Consider the following 17,518-nt stretch of genomic DNA (forward strand, 5'->3'; position numbering starts at 1 on the left):
GTTTATTTCGTTGAATAGCTTAGACATAATAAAGTATAAAACTTAGAAAAAATTATAATAATACTGGAATACCAAAGAGATAATGTGTGTTATGTTCTTAGATTTTTGTTTTTCTTTTTGTTTTTCGTCTAGTTTGTTTTTCTTTTCGCTCATCAGCAGTTGAAAATGTAATTCCCTGTTTAGGAAAATTAAATATAAATTAAAAACAGCTAACTGGAGCAGTTTGTTAATAAGTGTGTGATATAGTAGGGTGGGATCAGATAGAATATGGTTTCGTTCTCTTTTTTTGTCCCTTTTGAATATATATATAGAATTAAACAATCGAACCTTTGTAAATGTTTAAAGAGCATGGTTAAATGTTCAAAACTGGATCAGGATTGAGGAAGTATTGGATTTAGTTGCTAATGGTATGCCATTTTACCCCACAGTACTATATCTATTAAATATGGTCCAGAGATGTACCCTAAAATTTTGAAAATGTGTTTTGGAAAAAAAGTTTGGTAACCAGAGGCTGGGCTCTCCCATTTATTTATTGTTATTTTGTTACCCAATTTATAGCAAAGAGGTCTGCTTGTGCCATCTGGTTAACTGTTTTTGTGTTTTATGGCAAGCACCAATCGCTCATCACAGTAAACACTGTGTTGGTTGGGTACATATTGTAACACAGGGCTTCTCAAACTTGGGGTCTGTAACGAACGTAAGGGGTTGCCGAGAGTATACAAGTTTTACTCAAACTACTGCATATATTTATATGTGAAGGGTGGTTGACATTTTTAGAAGATTAAAAGGGGTTTGAGGAAAAATGATTGGGAAACCCTGGTGTAGCATACAGATGCGTGATATGGGGCTTTTGCTAGTTATCTGTGCAAGGATAAATAAGTGTACATGTTTAGATGCACCAACATAGTTTGATAAATAAGTTAACATAAAGTAAGGATTCAAGGTACTACTAAAAGAATTTATAAACCTGTTTGTCCAAAAAGTCCAGCAGTTCATTACTTGTGCACCGAAAATTCTCCGTTTCCAACTTCCGTTTAAATTGTGAGAGGTAAATTGGTTTATATTGTAAAATATCAGAATACAGAGCCTCATCTGATGTTATCATTTGCAGGAGTCGTTTTCCTAGTTCTTCTACATTGTGTGGTTTAACTTTCTTTTTGATCTTTGATGCCTCCGTTGACGCTACGTCATCACCTGATGTGCTTGTGATGTCATAATGCTGACTGGCAGCAGGAACAAAAAGAGTCCGGTGCAGTTCTTCAATGTCACTGAAAGGTATCACGTAATTTTATTGCAGTAGTTCGTAAACTGCATGGTAAGAAATTATACAACAGATACTTAAACTGTTTTTTTTTTTATTTATTTAGCATTACACACATTTTCCATGCCTTTATTAAAAAAAACTAGAGTGGGGAAAATAATCAATGCTCTTATTTCATGTTTTGATATTTTGTTTAATTTTGCTGAACTTAGTTAAGTAAGTCGAACCACGTGACACACTAACCAACTTGGGATTTCACCCTAGTTTAGCCCATTACCCCATACATATACCATAGTTTTTACCCGACACTTTATACTAGTAATTATTATACACACCTGCCATCATTTGAATCACTTGATGAGATTTCTAGAACAACGTTGTTTACTTCTGTAAAATACAAACAATTGAAAAATATTCTAAACACTGTTTAACTGCATTTTTATATGAATGAAACTTGTTTATCCCTACGCGTTGGAGCATAAACAGACGTTAGAACGCGTGCATTCGGTTTATATGCCTGCATACAAATTAACAATTTTTCTTATTTTTTTATATTGCTGACAACTTGTACAATGACTACCATCTATAAGGAATTACTAAGTTGAAACGATTGTTGTCTTCTGATGGACACATGTATTTGGTATCACCGTTATACCTTGAACTGGTATCACCGTTATACCTTGATAATTGGTATCACCGTTATACCTTGAACACAAATTCCTCCAGGCAAGAGACAGGCATTGTAACTATTACACTGAGTGGGCCATTACAAACTGGACACTGATAAAAATCACCATTTTATGAATGAGCAAACAGTTTATTGGAACTGAATCACCCAATGAAAAAAGAACAGTGAAGAAAATCTTATCAAGAAATATGCAAAAGAAAATATAAAAAGCTTAGGAGTCAGAAGAAAGAAAGGTAAAATAAATTTGAGCAGATTATTTTTAAGCTGGTTTAAGCTTGGGATTTAACTTCAACATAACTCTGTAAATGTGAGGTAACGCCTCAAACAGATATTGTTTGTGTGGACCAAGCTGTTCTGCTTTGGTGATGCTGAATTTAGTGAGAGCCGACACCAAGGCATCTTTCTTTTCTTCAGAAAGGCTGAAAGAGTTAAAATAATAATGAATATTATTTGACAAAATTTAAAAAACATAATAATTTATTTTATTTTTCTCTTCTAAAAAGATGAAGAAGACCATGTTATTTGAAAAAATGAAGAGCAAACCCATATTTTTTACTACATTGTAACGCTATCTTTAAATTGGTTTTACTTTGACACACTCTGAATGTCTTTAGATGTTTTGAATAAATAATACCTTAGTAGAATGTTGAGTTCTCTGCTGTAGTTTGAGGTGCCCGGTGATAAACGATTCAACCAATTCACCATGTCTGCTTCTGACCCACGAGGTAAACCAGCACTTGATTTTGCTGCATTTCTCAGGGCAGTTGCCATAACACCCCTCCTTAGTGAGGAGTTAAGAGCCGCAGTGACTTGGCGACAAAACTCTGTTAAAAAGGAACAGATCTCAATATTTGACAGAGTTCAGAATGAAATTACAATCAATAAAAAAAGCTTTACCTTTATCTGATTGTCTTTCCAATATTTCAGTTGCTTTAATGATTTCCTCCGCATTCTTCTTACTTGAATCTATATTTGATTTCATAGACTTATCACTGCAACTGCTGTGTTATGATATTCTAATAGAAAATTGCAAAGCAATTCTTGCATCGAACTAAAACTAATAGAAAATTGCAAAGCAATTCTTGCATCGAACTATTTCTTTACATTTAAAAACAGATTTTAACGCACATACAGAAGACCAGTATAATACCTGACGCCTTAGCTACAAAAGCTTTTGTTTATTAAAAAAAGGAGGCTATTTGACCACACAAGTACAAAAATGATAAACATTAAATAAAAGAATGTAACTATCGTCAACCTACCATCTGCTCCATCCATTGTGAGCTCACTTTCAGTTTCCGTTTCATAATTATGAAGTAACAATGGTGAAGTAGACGTGACAGCGACATGCTTATCTAAAGAATGAGATTAAGAAAATATTCTTGAGATTTTATTAAATAACCAAACCATTATCGTTCATGTCAGGTTGTTCGTCTTCAGAAGAACTTTCAACTTGGTGGTTGTAAAGAAATGCTTCCTTTAACTTTGTTTTTATCTTACGCTTGCCCAATGTTTTCTTCAGTCCAAAATCCTGACCCTAAAAATTAAATGTTGGAAAATTGTTGGTAATTTACGACTTCAATGAAAATTGGTTTTATTTTCTAAATAGCATTTACCGCACAACTGTATGGTTTCAATAATATTAAATATTATAAAACGAACTTTTTTGATGATTTCTGGAGTGTCCAAGTCACTGTAATTGGGCATCGGAGTAATAGGAACCATATCTGATGTTTTCTTGCTTCTTGTTTTCATTTTTGGTGTTTTAAAATTATCGTTGTGTTTTGATCCACCTTGGACATTATCTGCCTCTTCTAGCGCACGAATTAAGACGGAATCTAATTCTAAAGTTTCACTGAAATCTTTTGCACATCCAGGTGTGGAATTTGTGTTAGAAGTTTCTTCAGTTAAATTTTGAAATGGGAGTTTTTCAGCAGGTGGGTCACTTTCATAATCACTATTAGCAGATTCTGACAGTGATTCTCTTTTGGGAGTTTTAAACTGAGGCTTATTGCTTCTCTCTGTTTCATTTTGAGGAAATATTGCAGATAAGTCGCTAACGTTCATTGGAGATTGCATAACATTGTCTTTATGTTGAACAACACTCTTCGGAGTGCTCCCCGCCATTCTCCGGGACTTTGAACGATTTCCTACAATTGGAGTTATGTGAAGCGATTTTCGTTTCAGCTGAGTTACTCGTTTGTCTTTTGGTGAGTCATACTGGTCCAAGGAATCTGCTGAGTAATTGTTTAAAGCACACCCCTCAAAAACAAATGCACTTTCATCGACATAATCAACAGAGGAAACTCCACCAGACGTTGGGCATGGAGAATAATGGTTGAGACGCTTCATTGATATTTTTGGAGTTGTAGTTTCAAACAAATCATCATCTGAATGAAGAACTGAAGACTGACTCCTACAATCTGACTCGGACTTATCCGTTTCTGAACAAGTTTCAACATCTAATATCTTATGAAGACGAACGCTACATTGTTTTGTTCCCATCTCACTACTTTGTCCAATTTCTTCAACACTTTCATCGCAAGTTGGTTGAACCACTTCATAATCTGATGCATCAAACAACTGCTCAATCGAATTTACTTCAGTTTCACTGTTCTGATGCAGAAGAGAATTGCTCCTGCCACCCAAGGTGTGATCTTCTTCTGCTAACTGCTTTAAAACTTTATCCAGCTGTTGTAAGTAGTCACCAATATCACCACACCCAGTGTAAATGTGGTAAAGCAAAGGTGAGAAGTCTGCAAGGTTGCTCAGCTTTAAATAACAGATGTCCATCTTATTACAGTGGCGCTCCAGACTCTGTTGAATATATTTAACGTTAAAAACAATTTGTACTAACCTAAAATTAAAGGTAATTTTACTGGTTTAAAACTGAGTCAACGCAGTGTTTTCCTAAATTGATCTTTTTGCACAAATAAAACTATGAAAAAGGCAATTTCCCATCCCCAAAAAAACACTACCTTTAATAATTGAGGAGCTCTGCACAGCAACATACAGCGGTGAACATGGAGGGTGGTTTCTCTGGAACCTTCCGGAAACACCAGGGTCATGTCACTGTATTTTTCATTGTTCAGCAACTTGCCCATATCTGTGCTGAGACACAGCAGCTGCTTATATAAAGGAGGATTGGACCCAACTTCAGTTGAACTAGTTGGATCATTAACACAGGTGTTTTGGTCGTTCTGAACTTGATGGGTGGTTTTTGAAACATTTTCCTCATTGAAACTTGTTGTATCTTCAACTGCTGGAACCTAAAAAATATTTGAAATGTGTATAATACTACATAAAGATAAAACTGGTGCTGCTTATTACCTAACAAAGTGTTTAAGATTGTGTTGGTAAAATGTTAACTCACCTGCTCATCCATCATTAGAGAAATATTGGTCTCCTCATTGATTTCATTATGTGGTTGTGGTGGGGTGCTGTCATTGAAACACTGAAGGAAATAAGAAAACATCAGTGTTTATAAGTAGTTCTTAATCATTCGTTAGTTAGTATAGTTAATTGGTGAACTTACCAAACTGTTATTTGAAGCATCAGGGCTAATTGTAAAGCACATATCTTGTAAAACTTTATCATTCTGTTTCTCCTAAGAATCGGAAACAATATAATGTTACTACTGGTGAACTAATGTTAAAGCAATAATAATACCAACAAAAACCTGTTTTGGGCTCTTTGTGACTTCATTTTCAAGACTACCATCTTCTGCTGAAATGATATCAACAACTTCTACCTGAAGTGTTTTCCGAACTTCAAACTGAGAAAGCAAACCTGAAACCGTGTAGTTTTCATTCCTTAAAATATTTTCTCCAGTAAGCCCCCACTTGCTTTTGCTGGTCTTGGCAAATTTGCTTTTGAACTTATACTGTTTCGAACCAGTTTCATCCGGTTCCTATATGAAAAACAACAAACTGTATGTGTTATAAATCCTTTTTAAAACTATTAAGCATATAAAATAAAATTGGAGATAAAAAAGGGGATAAAATTGGAGATAAAAAAGGGGATAAAATTGGAGATAAAAAGTCTTACTTTAACATCGGAATATGTTTTCCTGTTAGATAAAACATCTAAATCACTGTCTGTAACGTTCTTATCTTCATTAGACGCGTGTTGGTTGTTCATATCTGATGTGTTCTGTATCAGAACCACACTTTCATCACTCGATGTTTCAGTGTTTCCAGATCGAGATTTCCTTGAATTCCATTTTGGAGCTGGCAACACTGGCGTGGATGAAAATTCATTTTCTTCATCCGATTGTTTATCTGCAAAAAAATAGTCACTTATAAAAACACAATTCTCTTGTTTAGTGACAACTTAACTACAGGATTACCAAAATAGGCAATGTAAATGGTATCACCAGATTGACATGATTTTTAAACTTCCAATGTTACTGATTCTTTGCACACTCGTTATTTTTATTTCAGATTTTAAAACTAAACCTATGGTTACTGTTTTCCTATCCATACCCACCTGAAGACGAAACTGCATTCATTACCAACTCAGCAACTCGAGCATCAACCGCAGCTTTACGAGAATTAACGCTCATCTCAAGCATCACAGGAACTGGGACTTCTTTTTTTCTAAAAGTTCAAGACGAGAAATTACACAGCTGTGCTTAGCTGGGGTTTAAAGTTACTATGTATGGTTATATAGAGTTATTTTTACCTGGTACGACTGGTTTTCTTTTTCGATTTTTCCATTTTCAGCTGTGATTTGGACAATGCTTTTGCTATCTGTGGAAACAACTAGGTTTAAGATGAATTATATGAAGTAAGATAGACATAGGCGCCTAAGTTTTGATTGTCTAGGTTAGGCAAACTCATAGTTACAAATGTCAACTACTTATTACATCATACGTAAGCTAATAAGGTAATTAGCACACTCGCACATTACGCACTGGTTAGGGTTTAACTTTCGTATTACTCGTTACGCAGCACGTTGAACGTATACACACAGTAGTAGCAGTTGTAAAATATTGAAAGATCGCAAACTTGCAGGTGCAGGCACACGCAATATCCTACGATCTTTGTTTCTATCACAATGGCGATTGTGAGGTAATTAACCTGAATTTGTTCTTCATCTTCACTTTTAGGATTGCGCAATACACGTCTTTGCTTCCCTTTGGTTTTCGTCTGAAGAATTTTGGTAAATATTTAATTAGTAATAAAATGTGGTTCCTGTTAACATGTATTTTAATGTTCGTTGCACAACAACAAACTTTAAGGAAAGTTTGCATAGTTTAAATTACATACAGCAAACATACTAATCAAGTAAAAGCAGTTTTTCTTGGCCATTTGCCCACCATCTTACTTGCATTGCGTTGCCATCTTTGTTCAGACATGCCTTCCGATGTATCTTAAGCCCTCTAGAAGATTTTAAAACCTTGTCACACTTCGAACACACAAAAGATGACTTGTCTTCACTTGCGCTACCACTTTCATGACCCTGTTTTATCTGCCGTTTCGATGGACTGCACTTTCTAGTTAGAACATTGCCATGAGAAAGCTGACCATCTAAACATCTGTAACAAGATTAAAACTTTACATTTTCATTAACTTCACATAACCATAGCAGTATATATTTTATTCAATTTTTCAATTTTAATAATGTTGTTTAATTTGGTCCACAACCAAACCATAAACACCCACCAAGTAACATACACAGTAACTTGTAAGCTGGTACGAGGTGTATGAACATCCGTGTTATAACGACTGTCGTTTTCTGGCCACATGAGGATAAAGTAAGTTACATTCATTCATTTGTACTGTCTTCTAATGCAGGTTCTAATATGCATAATACATATAGATACTTAACCTTAGCATAAAAAGCAGTTAAACAAAAACATTCAGTTGGAATAAATAAGTCAACATGAATCTGCACATTGTACCTGTTAATATGATGCTGTCTGGATGAAGTGTTAAAATTGGTTAAATCCTTTTCACAAGTTGGACAGTTAAAATCTACCATCTCTTCTTTACTGTCTTTCTTTATTCCCTCCTTTATGTTGAAGTAAGAAGAGGTCACCTGTATTTAAGAACAAAGTAAACTAATGCAAATATGAATATGCCATAATGTAAACTACAGTTTCACAGGTTGGGCTTTAAAAAAAAAGTCCAATGATTTACATATTATAAATCTATTTTTGTGTATATTTTTTTGGAATATTCGTCATATATATAGAGAGAATTCGGAAATATTTAATATGAATAGCCCTATTGGCTTATGTAGCAGTTTCTTTTAAAACCTTGAAATTGCGACCTTGAAATTGAATTGGAATATGCAAATGATTAAAGAAAGTTCAGACCTTTGGTTCATTCAAGATTTCTCTGCAAGCTTTTATGTTCAGCTCTTCACATGCTTTGGTATGGATAGTGAACTCTGCTTTAGAAACAATGTATTTTCCGCATGTTGGACAATTACGATCGGATTCTGAAGCAAAACGTTCCCGCATACATCGCCTGTGATGATCCTGGCATTCTGATTTCGGGATTTTCTTGTTACAGATGTTGCAGATGCCTCCGGGAGAGCAGCAGAGATCGGGAAGATTTTGAAGAACAGGAATGCTGACATCATCCATTACTGATCCCTCTACATCCTCATCAAAATTTCGTTTCTGTTTTTTATCTTTCTGGATTTCATCTTTTAGATTGTTAGCACTTGTAGAAGAAATGCTGTTATCTGGTTTAGGGAAAGAATGACTTTGATTTTCAAAGAAATTCTCAATTTCTTCGACCTCATCCAGTGTATCATCATTCGCAGCAGTCGTGGATGTTTTACCCCCTTGCAGAGGTTCTATTTCAATATTAAGTGTCTTTAAGTTATCATGACGGTTATCGTGCAATAAATTTGTAGGTTGTGAACTGGAAGTTTTTCTAACTGACGTCTTTTTGACTCGTCGTAACTTTTTCAGTCTTGGTAGTTGAAAATCGTCAAGTGATTGATCCATACTTCAGACAAACGGCATAAATAAGTCGCAGAATTTAAAACATTTAATTTTCGCGCAAAGTAACCATCTTAAAGATCTGACAAAATGTTTTGTTTACATTAAATCACAAAACTTTATTTTACCAAACTTTACCGCGCTTTTGGGTAAAACCCTTCGGTAAACCTACATTCAATAGAAATCTTACTAATTTGCATATGCGCCTAGAGTTTAAAGTCGTTTGGTTTTTAATTAAGCAGTAAGTTATTTTATTGCTGCCGAAGGGCGAATAGTTCAGAATAAGGTGATTTCACCATCAAAGCATATAATTTACATACCCGTATATACATATGTTGTGAGTGATAATACAACAGTGTAAACATATAAAATACACCGACAACTGTCTATTTACCGATTATATCTACTTCTTGCAGTAGAGTTTGATTTGCATAAGCCTATATTTATTGAGTATATTTGTTTTGTTAACGTAACAGATCTTGCTTTAGAATATTGCTTTGGCAATAACGCGGTTTACGAAAGGCAATTACATTGCTCTGATCGATTAGCGGTCGATACAGTAGTAGCTATTATAAAACCGCGCGTACAGGGAAACAATATAAAAGAGGGTCAATGTGTTCTGCCTTGTAAAAACAAAACAGCGCAAATTGTTACCAATGCAAACAACCGTATACATTTACAACACATATGCCTTCAACATATGTCGATTTAGCCTTTAGGCCACTGTCAGGGCAAAAACGGTTGTACTGTCTGGAGTCTAAACAGTTCCTCATGTGAGAACGAACCCGCCTTTTTCTCTGCTAAACGCAGGGCTTCGCTTTTCCACTAATTTAATCTCATTTGAAGCAGAACCGTGATAAATGCGCCGATTAGCAAACGGAGACTCCCAGCCACAGAATTCAAATACAGCTTAGAGATGGAGTTAATGAAAGCCGGTGAAATGTATGTGGTTTCATGCGGATATCTAACCGAGGGTGAAATCGATTTAAATGACGAAATAGAAAAGTGCAGCTGTTGGTTTCGGCTGTAATCAATTTCAAGCGTTAAGCAAAACTCAGTGTCTTTAAAATACGTTGCAGATCAGCCCGCTAAATCAGCCAGACCATTCACGTTTTAGCGTAATTGCGTTAAGGCAATAACTGCCTGAAATTGGTCAGATTTTTCTCGCGTCGACAATTCATCACTGTTATCGCGATAACGGGTTGACAAAACGTGGAACCAGATATAGTTGTACGCACCAGGGAATCATGGCAACACACCACAAGTGTTTTGTCTGGAAATGCTCTTTTCGCAAGGGAGTCAAACAGAAAGTGAAGATTGAGTTAGACACGGTGGAATAAGGGAAGTTTTGTAGTTAATTTTGGTGGATGATATCAGCCCTGTTTTGACGTTTACGCTCCACCAATCCATATCCAATTCAATAAACATCCTATCCGCACTGATGACTCGTAGTTTAAAATAGATTTACGAAACTTCGGCGACTGATTCTGTTGTCGTAAGTTCTTCTGTTTAAATTCCAACAATTAGTTTTTCGTCGCCGGTCTTTCGCTGATCTGGCTCATTGATTTCTTGTTCGGAATTTCCGCGCCGAGGTCGGAAAGCAGTTTCGGGTTTCAGCATACGTGCTAACAACGGAATGACTAATTATAGGGCGATTTATGACGTCAGAAACGAATTTGAGAGTCTCCCCTTTCTAGCAATGTAATAACAGTTTTACGACATTTTCGTGGTTTCGGTAACACTGTATATTGTGTACGATCGAATTGAACTTGTTGTGCCTTCAATTACACGCTGTCGCTGCATGCTGACAGTGTGCAATTATATCGCCAGGATTTAAATCCCGTGAAACAACCGAGATCCCAGCGAATTTCGGCGCAAAAATAACATCATGTAGCCTCCAGCAGGTACAAGTAGTTCTGAGATGGTATCAGTCAATCATAAAATGAGGAACAAGGTTTCCTATTTTATTAATTGCGATCCTTCAACAGCAAGAAGAAGCTTAAAATAACGATGATTGTCTTCACCAGTAACCCCAGTAGCTGCAGTCATTAGTACTTGCTAACAGATATATTCGTATGATCAAGTTACATGTATTTAGGTCCCTTATCTTTTCAGCAATATTAAATTGCATTGCAGATTAGGGTATTTAGGCCAAGTGAATAATGCAAGATAACGACGGCTCTCAAAGTGGGACCTCCATAAGCGTAGATTCGCTGGGGACTGACTCCGACCAGCACAGAGAAGATTTAATATTGAAAGATGAAAAATATGTTGATGATGACGTACCCGTGACGTCAGAGCCATCTTTGTTTTGTAGACGAATGAAACGCATTGGCGTAAGTGAATTTGTTTTATTAGGTTTTATCCATACGTGCTGACACAAACGTTTACATTAAACATTTTATTGCTGTGTTTATATGTATAGTGTGGTGGGGGAAGATGGGACATCTTTTTATTCTAATTTTTTGTCTCATTTGGTAGTAAACAAAGAACAGTCAAAGAATTATAAAACTATATCCTCACGACTCCCATAGACCGATGTTAATTGTTTAAAACGCAATCAGGATATTTAGATATTGTGTGTTAAATTTGCCCCTTCTTTCTTCACCCTCACTATATGTTATCTCAACAAGCCAACGGTTTTATGTTCCAAGGCATATAGCTTTAACTTAATGAAACCGGTTTTCATGTCAGTTAATATCCAACACATGTTTTGAATTTGCGCTTGATTCTGTATTTGCTGTCTGGGTGCAACCGTTAAAGGTGTAAATCGTGCGAACACATGTAATAGGGAAACATTTCACAGTACACCATTCAGTATTTAACGACAAACGCTGTTTAACTCATGACGAAATACATCGTCATTACGCTTGTGCTAAGCGCGTTTTATCAAATTTTAAACCAAACAAATAACGTTCTAAACATTTTGTCCGACGATATACATAAATATCGATTTTCATTTTATGACATAGGGTGTTAAAAAGGCAACAATATAATTACGGTCAAATCTGTTTCACTGCTCATTAATATTTCATGACCAAATTGTGTGTCTGGTTAACATGGCTGCTCTTAATACAGGGATAAGAGAGAACGCGGCGTTTTTATATTTCCCACTATAGTATTGATCGCGCTATTTAGGAAATGGTTTGAATTTAGCTTTATATTTACCAGGATAATTTTATACAAATGCGACACTTTTAATAAAAAACCCTAACACGTCAACACGTTCATAAAGGGTAGAAAATATTTTCCTTGTACAGGATTATAACATCATAGTATATATTTACTTTAGTTTACCATAGTATAATACCGTGAAAATCGTTGAGCTTAAATCTTAGACCTTTTTTATTGGAAGACAATCATAATATGACCATTTTAAATCTCTTAGTGCAATTAATAAAACCATATACTATTTCATGTATACGGGTTTACATGTTTCTTTATATAAACAAATGAATGTAACTTGCTTTATCCTCACGCGGCCTGAAAACGACAGTTGTTATATATAGGTGTTCTGGTTTATTTGCCAGCTTACGAGTTACCACGAATGTAACTGTGCGGATGATTGTTTGTTTTTTGTTTTCCATTTTGTTTTTCGTATTCCGTTTTTATATGGCTGACAACTTTGACAACCCATTTGTAATCACTGGGATAAAACAATTGCCGTAAAGTGTCTTCCCCAAGCACACACACCCCCGAAATGTTAGCCGCGCCGGGCCTGGAACCTATCACCTCTGGGGCGGCACTGCGCGACAACCAACTGTGCCATGGCGCCGGACATTATACTTTTGTGTTGGTATATTTTTGCCTATTTTTGATAATAATATAAAAAATAAATTCCAGGTTTGCCAGCTCTTAATTGCGCTCGCATGTATCACTATCTCGATTCCGTTAACCATTGAGGTGGACAGACGGTCAGCAGGCAGCGGAATATGGTGTCCAATATTTGTAAGTTTCTTGTTTTAGGTGTAAGCTGTATAGTATTTATATATAGTGGGGTAAAATAGGACATGTTTTATTCTATTTTGTTGTCCCGTTTGGTTTAGTATACACAAAGAGCATTTAAAAAGTTTTATAACCGTATCCTTACCACTATAAATAAGAGTTGTTAATTGTTAAAACACATTAGGAAATATGCGGTTATGTGCTAAAAGTATCCTATCTTACCACGCTCTATAATACTATACATATCAAGGATATGTGCGTGAGAGAGTAAAATGGCTCTAATGGCCGCCATTTGTATAGCAATATCATGAGTCTTTTTTTGTAATTTGATCGTTGTCTTCAGCATTTAACAAAGACAAAGCATACTGGCCAATTACTATTTACGTTGTCTATTAAAATTCCACTGTTGGGATTTTATTGAACATGATATGTAACTTATAATAAGTATAAATTCCGCACGACCAAAATAGTTTAGAAAACCAAACAACATGTTGTAAGTTTACGTTGTATTTGCAGTTTGCAACCATGGGTGGTTTGAATGTGTCATCCGCCGGGAAACTCAAGTCCATCAAGGTTGGTATATGTAAATCAACATGTGTCTTTGTGACGTGGTTTCTCATCGTCTGTGACGTAGTATATCTAAAGAGTACGACGCTCGTCTCATGTTATGTTACGTCATAATCAATATTCTGATAGTTTTCTCCTTAATTTTTTTTATTTATTGATATCGTAATATTTATTTTTGGCGACCACCTGGAAATGATATATTGCCCTGTAAACTGAACATGCGAAAAATAGGCTATTGAGAAATGATATCTATATAAAAAACAGCTTACGTTTTATATGAAAATAAAATTTGACAGTAGTATGATTTTTTGTAATTATGCACGATTTATTTTCATTGAGTTTCGTAAAAACAGCTTATGACTCTCCCCCTTTAACTTTGGCCAAGCTTTTTTATTATTATTGAAGTATGTTTTCATACCACGCAGGTTATGTGGTCGTTCGCCATTACAAGCATCTATTTTGCGGGCCTCATGCTGTGTGTCGAGCTGATTGAATTATCGATCACAGTGGGTGAACAATCAACAATTTTAACGGTAAGAATAACTTTATTATTGGCATTTATAAGAACTTTGAATTTGTTTAGGTTATTATATTTGAAATACTTTTCTATTATAGTTTGGAGTTATGTGTATATACAGTGTACATAAAAGTAACGCGTTGATTTTGCTGCCGTATAGTTTTGTTGCCAGCCTCGCGTTGTGTTGCTGTAGATTCCGTTTTACCTTCTACATAGGATTATAGTGGAAAGTACTCTCGTTATTTCAAGATTGTTTCTGAACACCCAAGTTTTGGTTAAGGTTCACAAAAGGAATCTGACCCCATCCACTCATAATGCACTTGTCGCTAATTTAACGTAATTATGCGTCAATTAACTACCCACTTGATTGCGCTTTCTCCAATTGACTGTACGAATAAGCCTTGTCGGAATGGACAGCTGATTGTGTGCGTTGTATTTGAGTAAAAGTACAAGGCGGGGTCAGCGCGACCAAAATATTGACATAGTTATCTTAGAGCACTTTTGCTGCAGCAAGCGACCCGCACACGTCGTAATTATACGGTGCTGTGTGAAGTTGTACAATTATGCGCCGTTCATGCATACAACAAAAACAGGCAGCTTAATTTGCTTACATAGCTTTAATAGGTGGCAGCTGCTGTTTTCCAACGTGCGCAAGGTCACGCCTACACCCCAAGCATCAATTATTCACAACAAACAGCGCCTATAGAGTGCTGGTAATGCCGATGTGGACAAACATTCTTCGCAATTTCTACCCGACCTGCGGTTGTGTTTCCGGTAAACTCAGCGTGAAATTTGTCGCACCCTAAAAACCTTTGGCCGCGTAAAACCTCGTTGATTAGATTGGCCAGTGTTTGCACAATATAAAACTGCGTGTTGTCTGCCACCATCAGTAAACAGCCAAAGGCGCCGTCTGTCCTCCCCCTTTGAACTGTTGACCGCAATTGAGTAAAAAGTCAATTATGACATCACACTCGCACCGATACGTCATAGAAGTAAAGAAAAAGATGAAACATTGTTCCAATTTCGAACACTTTCGTACATCTAGTTCCAAGCCATTTTGTCTCCTCTTAAGAAATTATGTATGTGTCTGGATAGTCATAATCCGAACGTAATACGCTGCTGGTGACTTATTTAAACATTATACAACAGGTGTTTTGCAAATACCCAAACAAAATGTGATGGTGCAAGTTTAAAATTGCCAGCTGGTATATAGGTGACAGCAACATTTTAGGGCTTTTGAAAATTATTTCTCGGGGTTCATAGGTTGTTGCGTTGGAGGGACACAACTTTTAATATAATTTAAACATGTTGCAGTTTTGAGGATCATTCATAAAAGTTAAAAAAAACACAAAATCTTTTGACATTTTTTCCTTATCGCATCAACAGAAAATCGTTTTTATGAACGAGTGTGCCACTTCGCCCATTACCACGAACAACGCCTTTAATCTCAGCTCGCGTTCCTGCTGTTGCTGCCTTCGTAAACACGTAGAGCCAGCAGCCTCTCTTTAAAACCTTTCAGATTGTGAGATATAAGAATAAAAGCAGCGTGACATGATTTTAATCCTCTCCGTGCGTAATTGAGGTTTATGCTGATAAAGTTGTGATGCTCGAGGCTACGCATAAGTGTAATTAAAAGTAACCGTGTATGTCTCATCCTTTTTATAAAGGCAGCACCGAGTAAAGGTGAAATATCAATTCCATCATAACTGCCGGCCAACGGGCAATTAATATTTTGTGTTATTGATTTATCGGATGATTTTTAGACACAAGAAAATCTAAAAAACTAGAACCGTTGTAAAATATAAGTATATCGGTATTAATTATTCCTTCTACACAACTGTTAGTGATGTGCAAAACAGTTACCATAACATGTTATATAGTAAGTTGGGGAAAGATGGGACACCTTTAGCACATAATATCTAAGTATCCGGATCTTGTTTTACATATATAACAAAAGTTTATGCTGGGAGTCTTTATGATACAGTTTTTCTTTATATGTTCTTTGTTTACTACAAGATGGGACGAGTAAATAAAATTAAAAGGCGTCCCGTTTTTCCCCACCCTACTATAAAACTCAATTACTTGTTAATGCAAATTATAGATTTGTATTACATTTGAGTATTATTGCATAGGTGGGATTGGTTCTTCATTCTATATTGGTAATGTTGGCGTCTTGCGTGATTCTGCTTACCATCTTATCAATAATCATCTGCTACAGAGAAAACAAAGCCTACGGGAAACAGGTAAATTCTTCTTGAGAGTAAATGATGCATTACGCAGTAAATAACCTGGAATTGGACAGCTCTGAGTATTAACATAGCAATACGCCTACAGCGTAGACCCGCATGGTGGTCTAGGTTTAGACAATGAAGTTCTAATCGTACAAATCAACGCATTTCCCATTTTAAATTTGGAGACGATTTTAGGGTATAATCTATTCCTTTCCCCTTACTTTAAAAGGCAATATCTATCTATCTTTCATCTGTCTGTTTGCTTTTTTAGTTAATCCTGGAATAATAGGCGCGTACTTTTCTAAATATTTAGGACTGCATCTTTAGATTGTGATCGATGATCAAAAAGGATTGGTCATGAACCTTAATGTGTTTTTAACATGTCAACTGCTCATACGTCCTTGTAGAATAAATTATATAGTTAGTCTTGAACTATAAATTGTCGGATGTTTTAGACAGCGGAAAACATGCGACGCTTTAAATTTGTTTTTGTCAGATTTATGTGTTACAACTGTATACGCTTAAATGTGAATAACGAATTAATATAAATTACTCATGCTTTGCTATATATGGTATAAGGGAAGATGGGACACATTTTCATTCTATTTTCTTATAAGAATATTTGGGTATTAAGTGCTAAAAGTGTCCCGGTCTTTCCCCCTCTACTATTTATAAATTCCATAATTCCGAGCCTTTAATGATTTTTATTTTTGCATTTCAGAATAAGTTTAACAAATACAATGACCGGAGGTCTTCAGAAATACTTTATTCTGAACACGGAGGACTTGATGCTGTCATTGGAAGAAAATCTCGTTCTACGCAACATTGCTAACTACCAATATAGTTGCCAACCAAAACTCCGTGACTGCTGCTATAAAGATATTGCGACCCCGAAGGAAAACACGCCCATCTACATAGCTGCTTAATGTACCTATATCTTATTATATGGCGAAGTTCCAATCTTTTGTATGTAATTATTACAAACATTACTTTTGTTTATATTTATTTTATGTGGCGTAAATGTGGTAGGTATTTTATTTGTAATAGTTTTTTTGTATATATCCACCACACACCGTTATTTGTAAATTTATTTTATTTTCTTGTGGCTGCCTGATCAGTTAACCCTTGGATCACCTTGCCAATAAATGACTCTCATGATGCTTTAACACGCCATGTTATACCATAACACTAAGCTGCTAGTATGTACGCTGGAGGATACAATAAGCATATATCCGCCAATTCTTTTATGCAAAATTAAAAATGTCTAACATTCTACAGTGTAATTTACAAAACCGTAGTATACATACGCACTGCTAATGTGTCGCTACTTTGTTAATTATGCAACACTAGT

General features: G+C 35.7%; 2 protein-coding genes and 1 long non-coding RNA gene across 5 annotated transcripts; 2 read left to right on the top strand and 1 right to left on the bottom strand.

Annotated features, from left to right (window-relative positions):
• Positions 1-19: 19 nt before the first annotated feature.
• Positions 20-9,000, bottom strand: LOC100186194. Of its 3 annotated transcripts, none has more exons than XM_026840775.1 (17): positions 8,272-9,000; positions 7,855-7,991; positions 7,278-7,488; positions 7,031-7,099; positions 6,633-6,700; positions 6,438-6,547; positions 5,997-6,229; positions 5,629-5,859; positions 5,485-5,556; positions 5,323-5,403; positions 4,928-5,218; positions 3,612-4,766; positions 3,357-3,486; positions 3,212-3,304; positions 1,597-1,648; positions 968-1,268; positions 20-175 (listed from the first exon to the last, which is right to left on the bottom strand). In XM_026840775.1, the coding sequence occupies exons 1-17, from the start codon at positions 8,911-8,913 to the stop codon at positions 98-100; spliced, it is 3,954 nt and encodes a 1,317-aa protein (XP_026696576.1). In that variant the 5' UTR covers positions 8,914-9,000; the 3' UTR covers positions 20-97. The 3 variants fall into 3 exon arrangements, with proteins under 3 accessions (XP_026696576.1, XP_009857608.2, XP_009857609.2); XM_009859306.3 differs by having other exon boundaries at positions 5,485-5,553; positions 5,623-5,859; XM_009859307.3 differs by lacking the exons at positions 20-175; positions 968-1,268; positions 1,597-1,648 and adding exons at positions 2,063-2,368; positions 2,584-2,773; positions 2,847-2,915 and having other exon boundaries at positions 5,485-5,553; positions 5,623-5,859.
• Positions 961-1,971, top strand: LOC113475812. Its single transcript, XR_003397590.1, has 3 exons — positions 961-1,048; positions 1,112-1,275; positions 1,852-1,971. It is a non-coding gene; the product is annotated as an uncharacterized LOC113475812 (long non-coding RNA).
• A 2,005-nt stretch (positions 9,001-11,005) lies between the features above and the next one.
• On the top strand, positions 11,006-17,440 carry LOC100179925. Its single transcript, XM_002127738.3, has 6 exons — positions 11,006-11,243; positions 12,751-12,855; positions 13,369-13,425; positions 13,845-13,952; positions 16,069-16,179; positions 16,889-17,440. The coding sequence occupies exons 1-6, from the start codon at positions 11,070-11,072 to the stop codon at positions 16,997-16,999; spliced, it is 666 nt and encodes a 221-aa protein (XP_002127774.1). The 5' UTR covers positions 11,006-11,069; the 3' UTR covers positions 17,000-17,440.
• The last annotated feature ends 78 nt before the right edge of the window (positions 17,441-17,518 follow it).

This window comes from Ciona intestinalis, chromosome 2 (genome assembly GCF_000224145.3).
Source record: "Ciona intestinalis chromosome 2, KH, whole genome shotgun sequence".
NCBI lineage: Eukaryota > Metazoa > Chordata > Ascidiacea > Phlebobranchia > Cionidae > Ciona > Ciona intestinalis.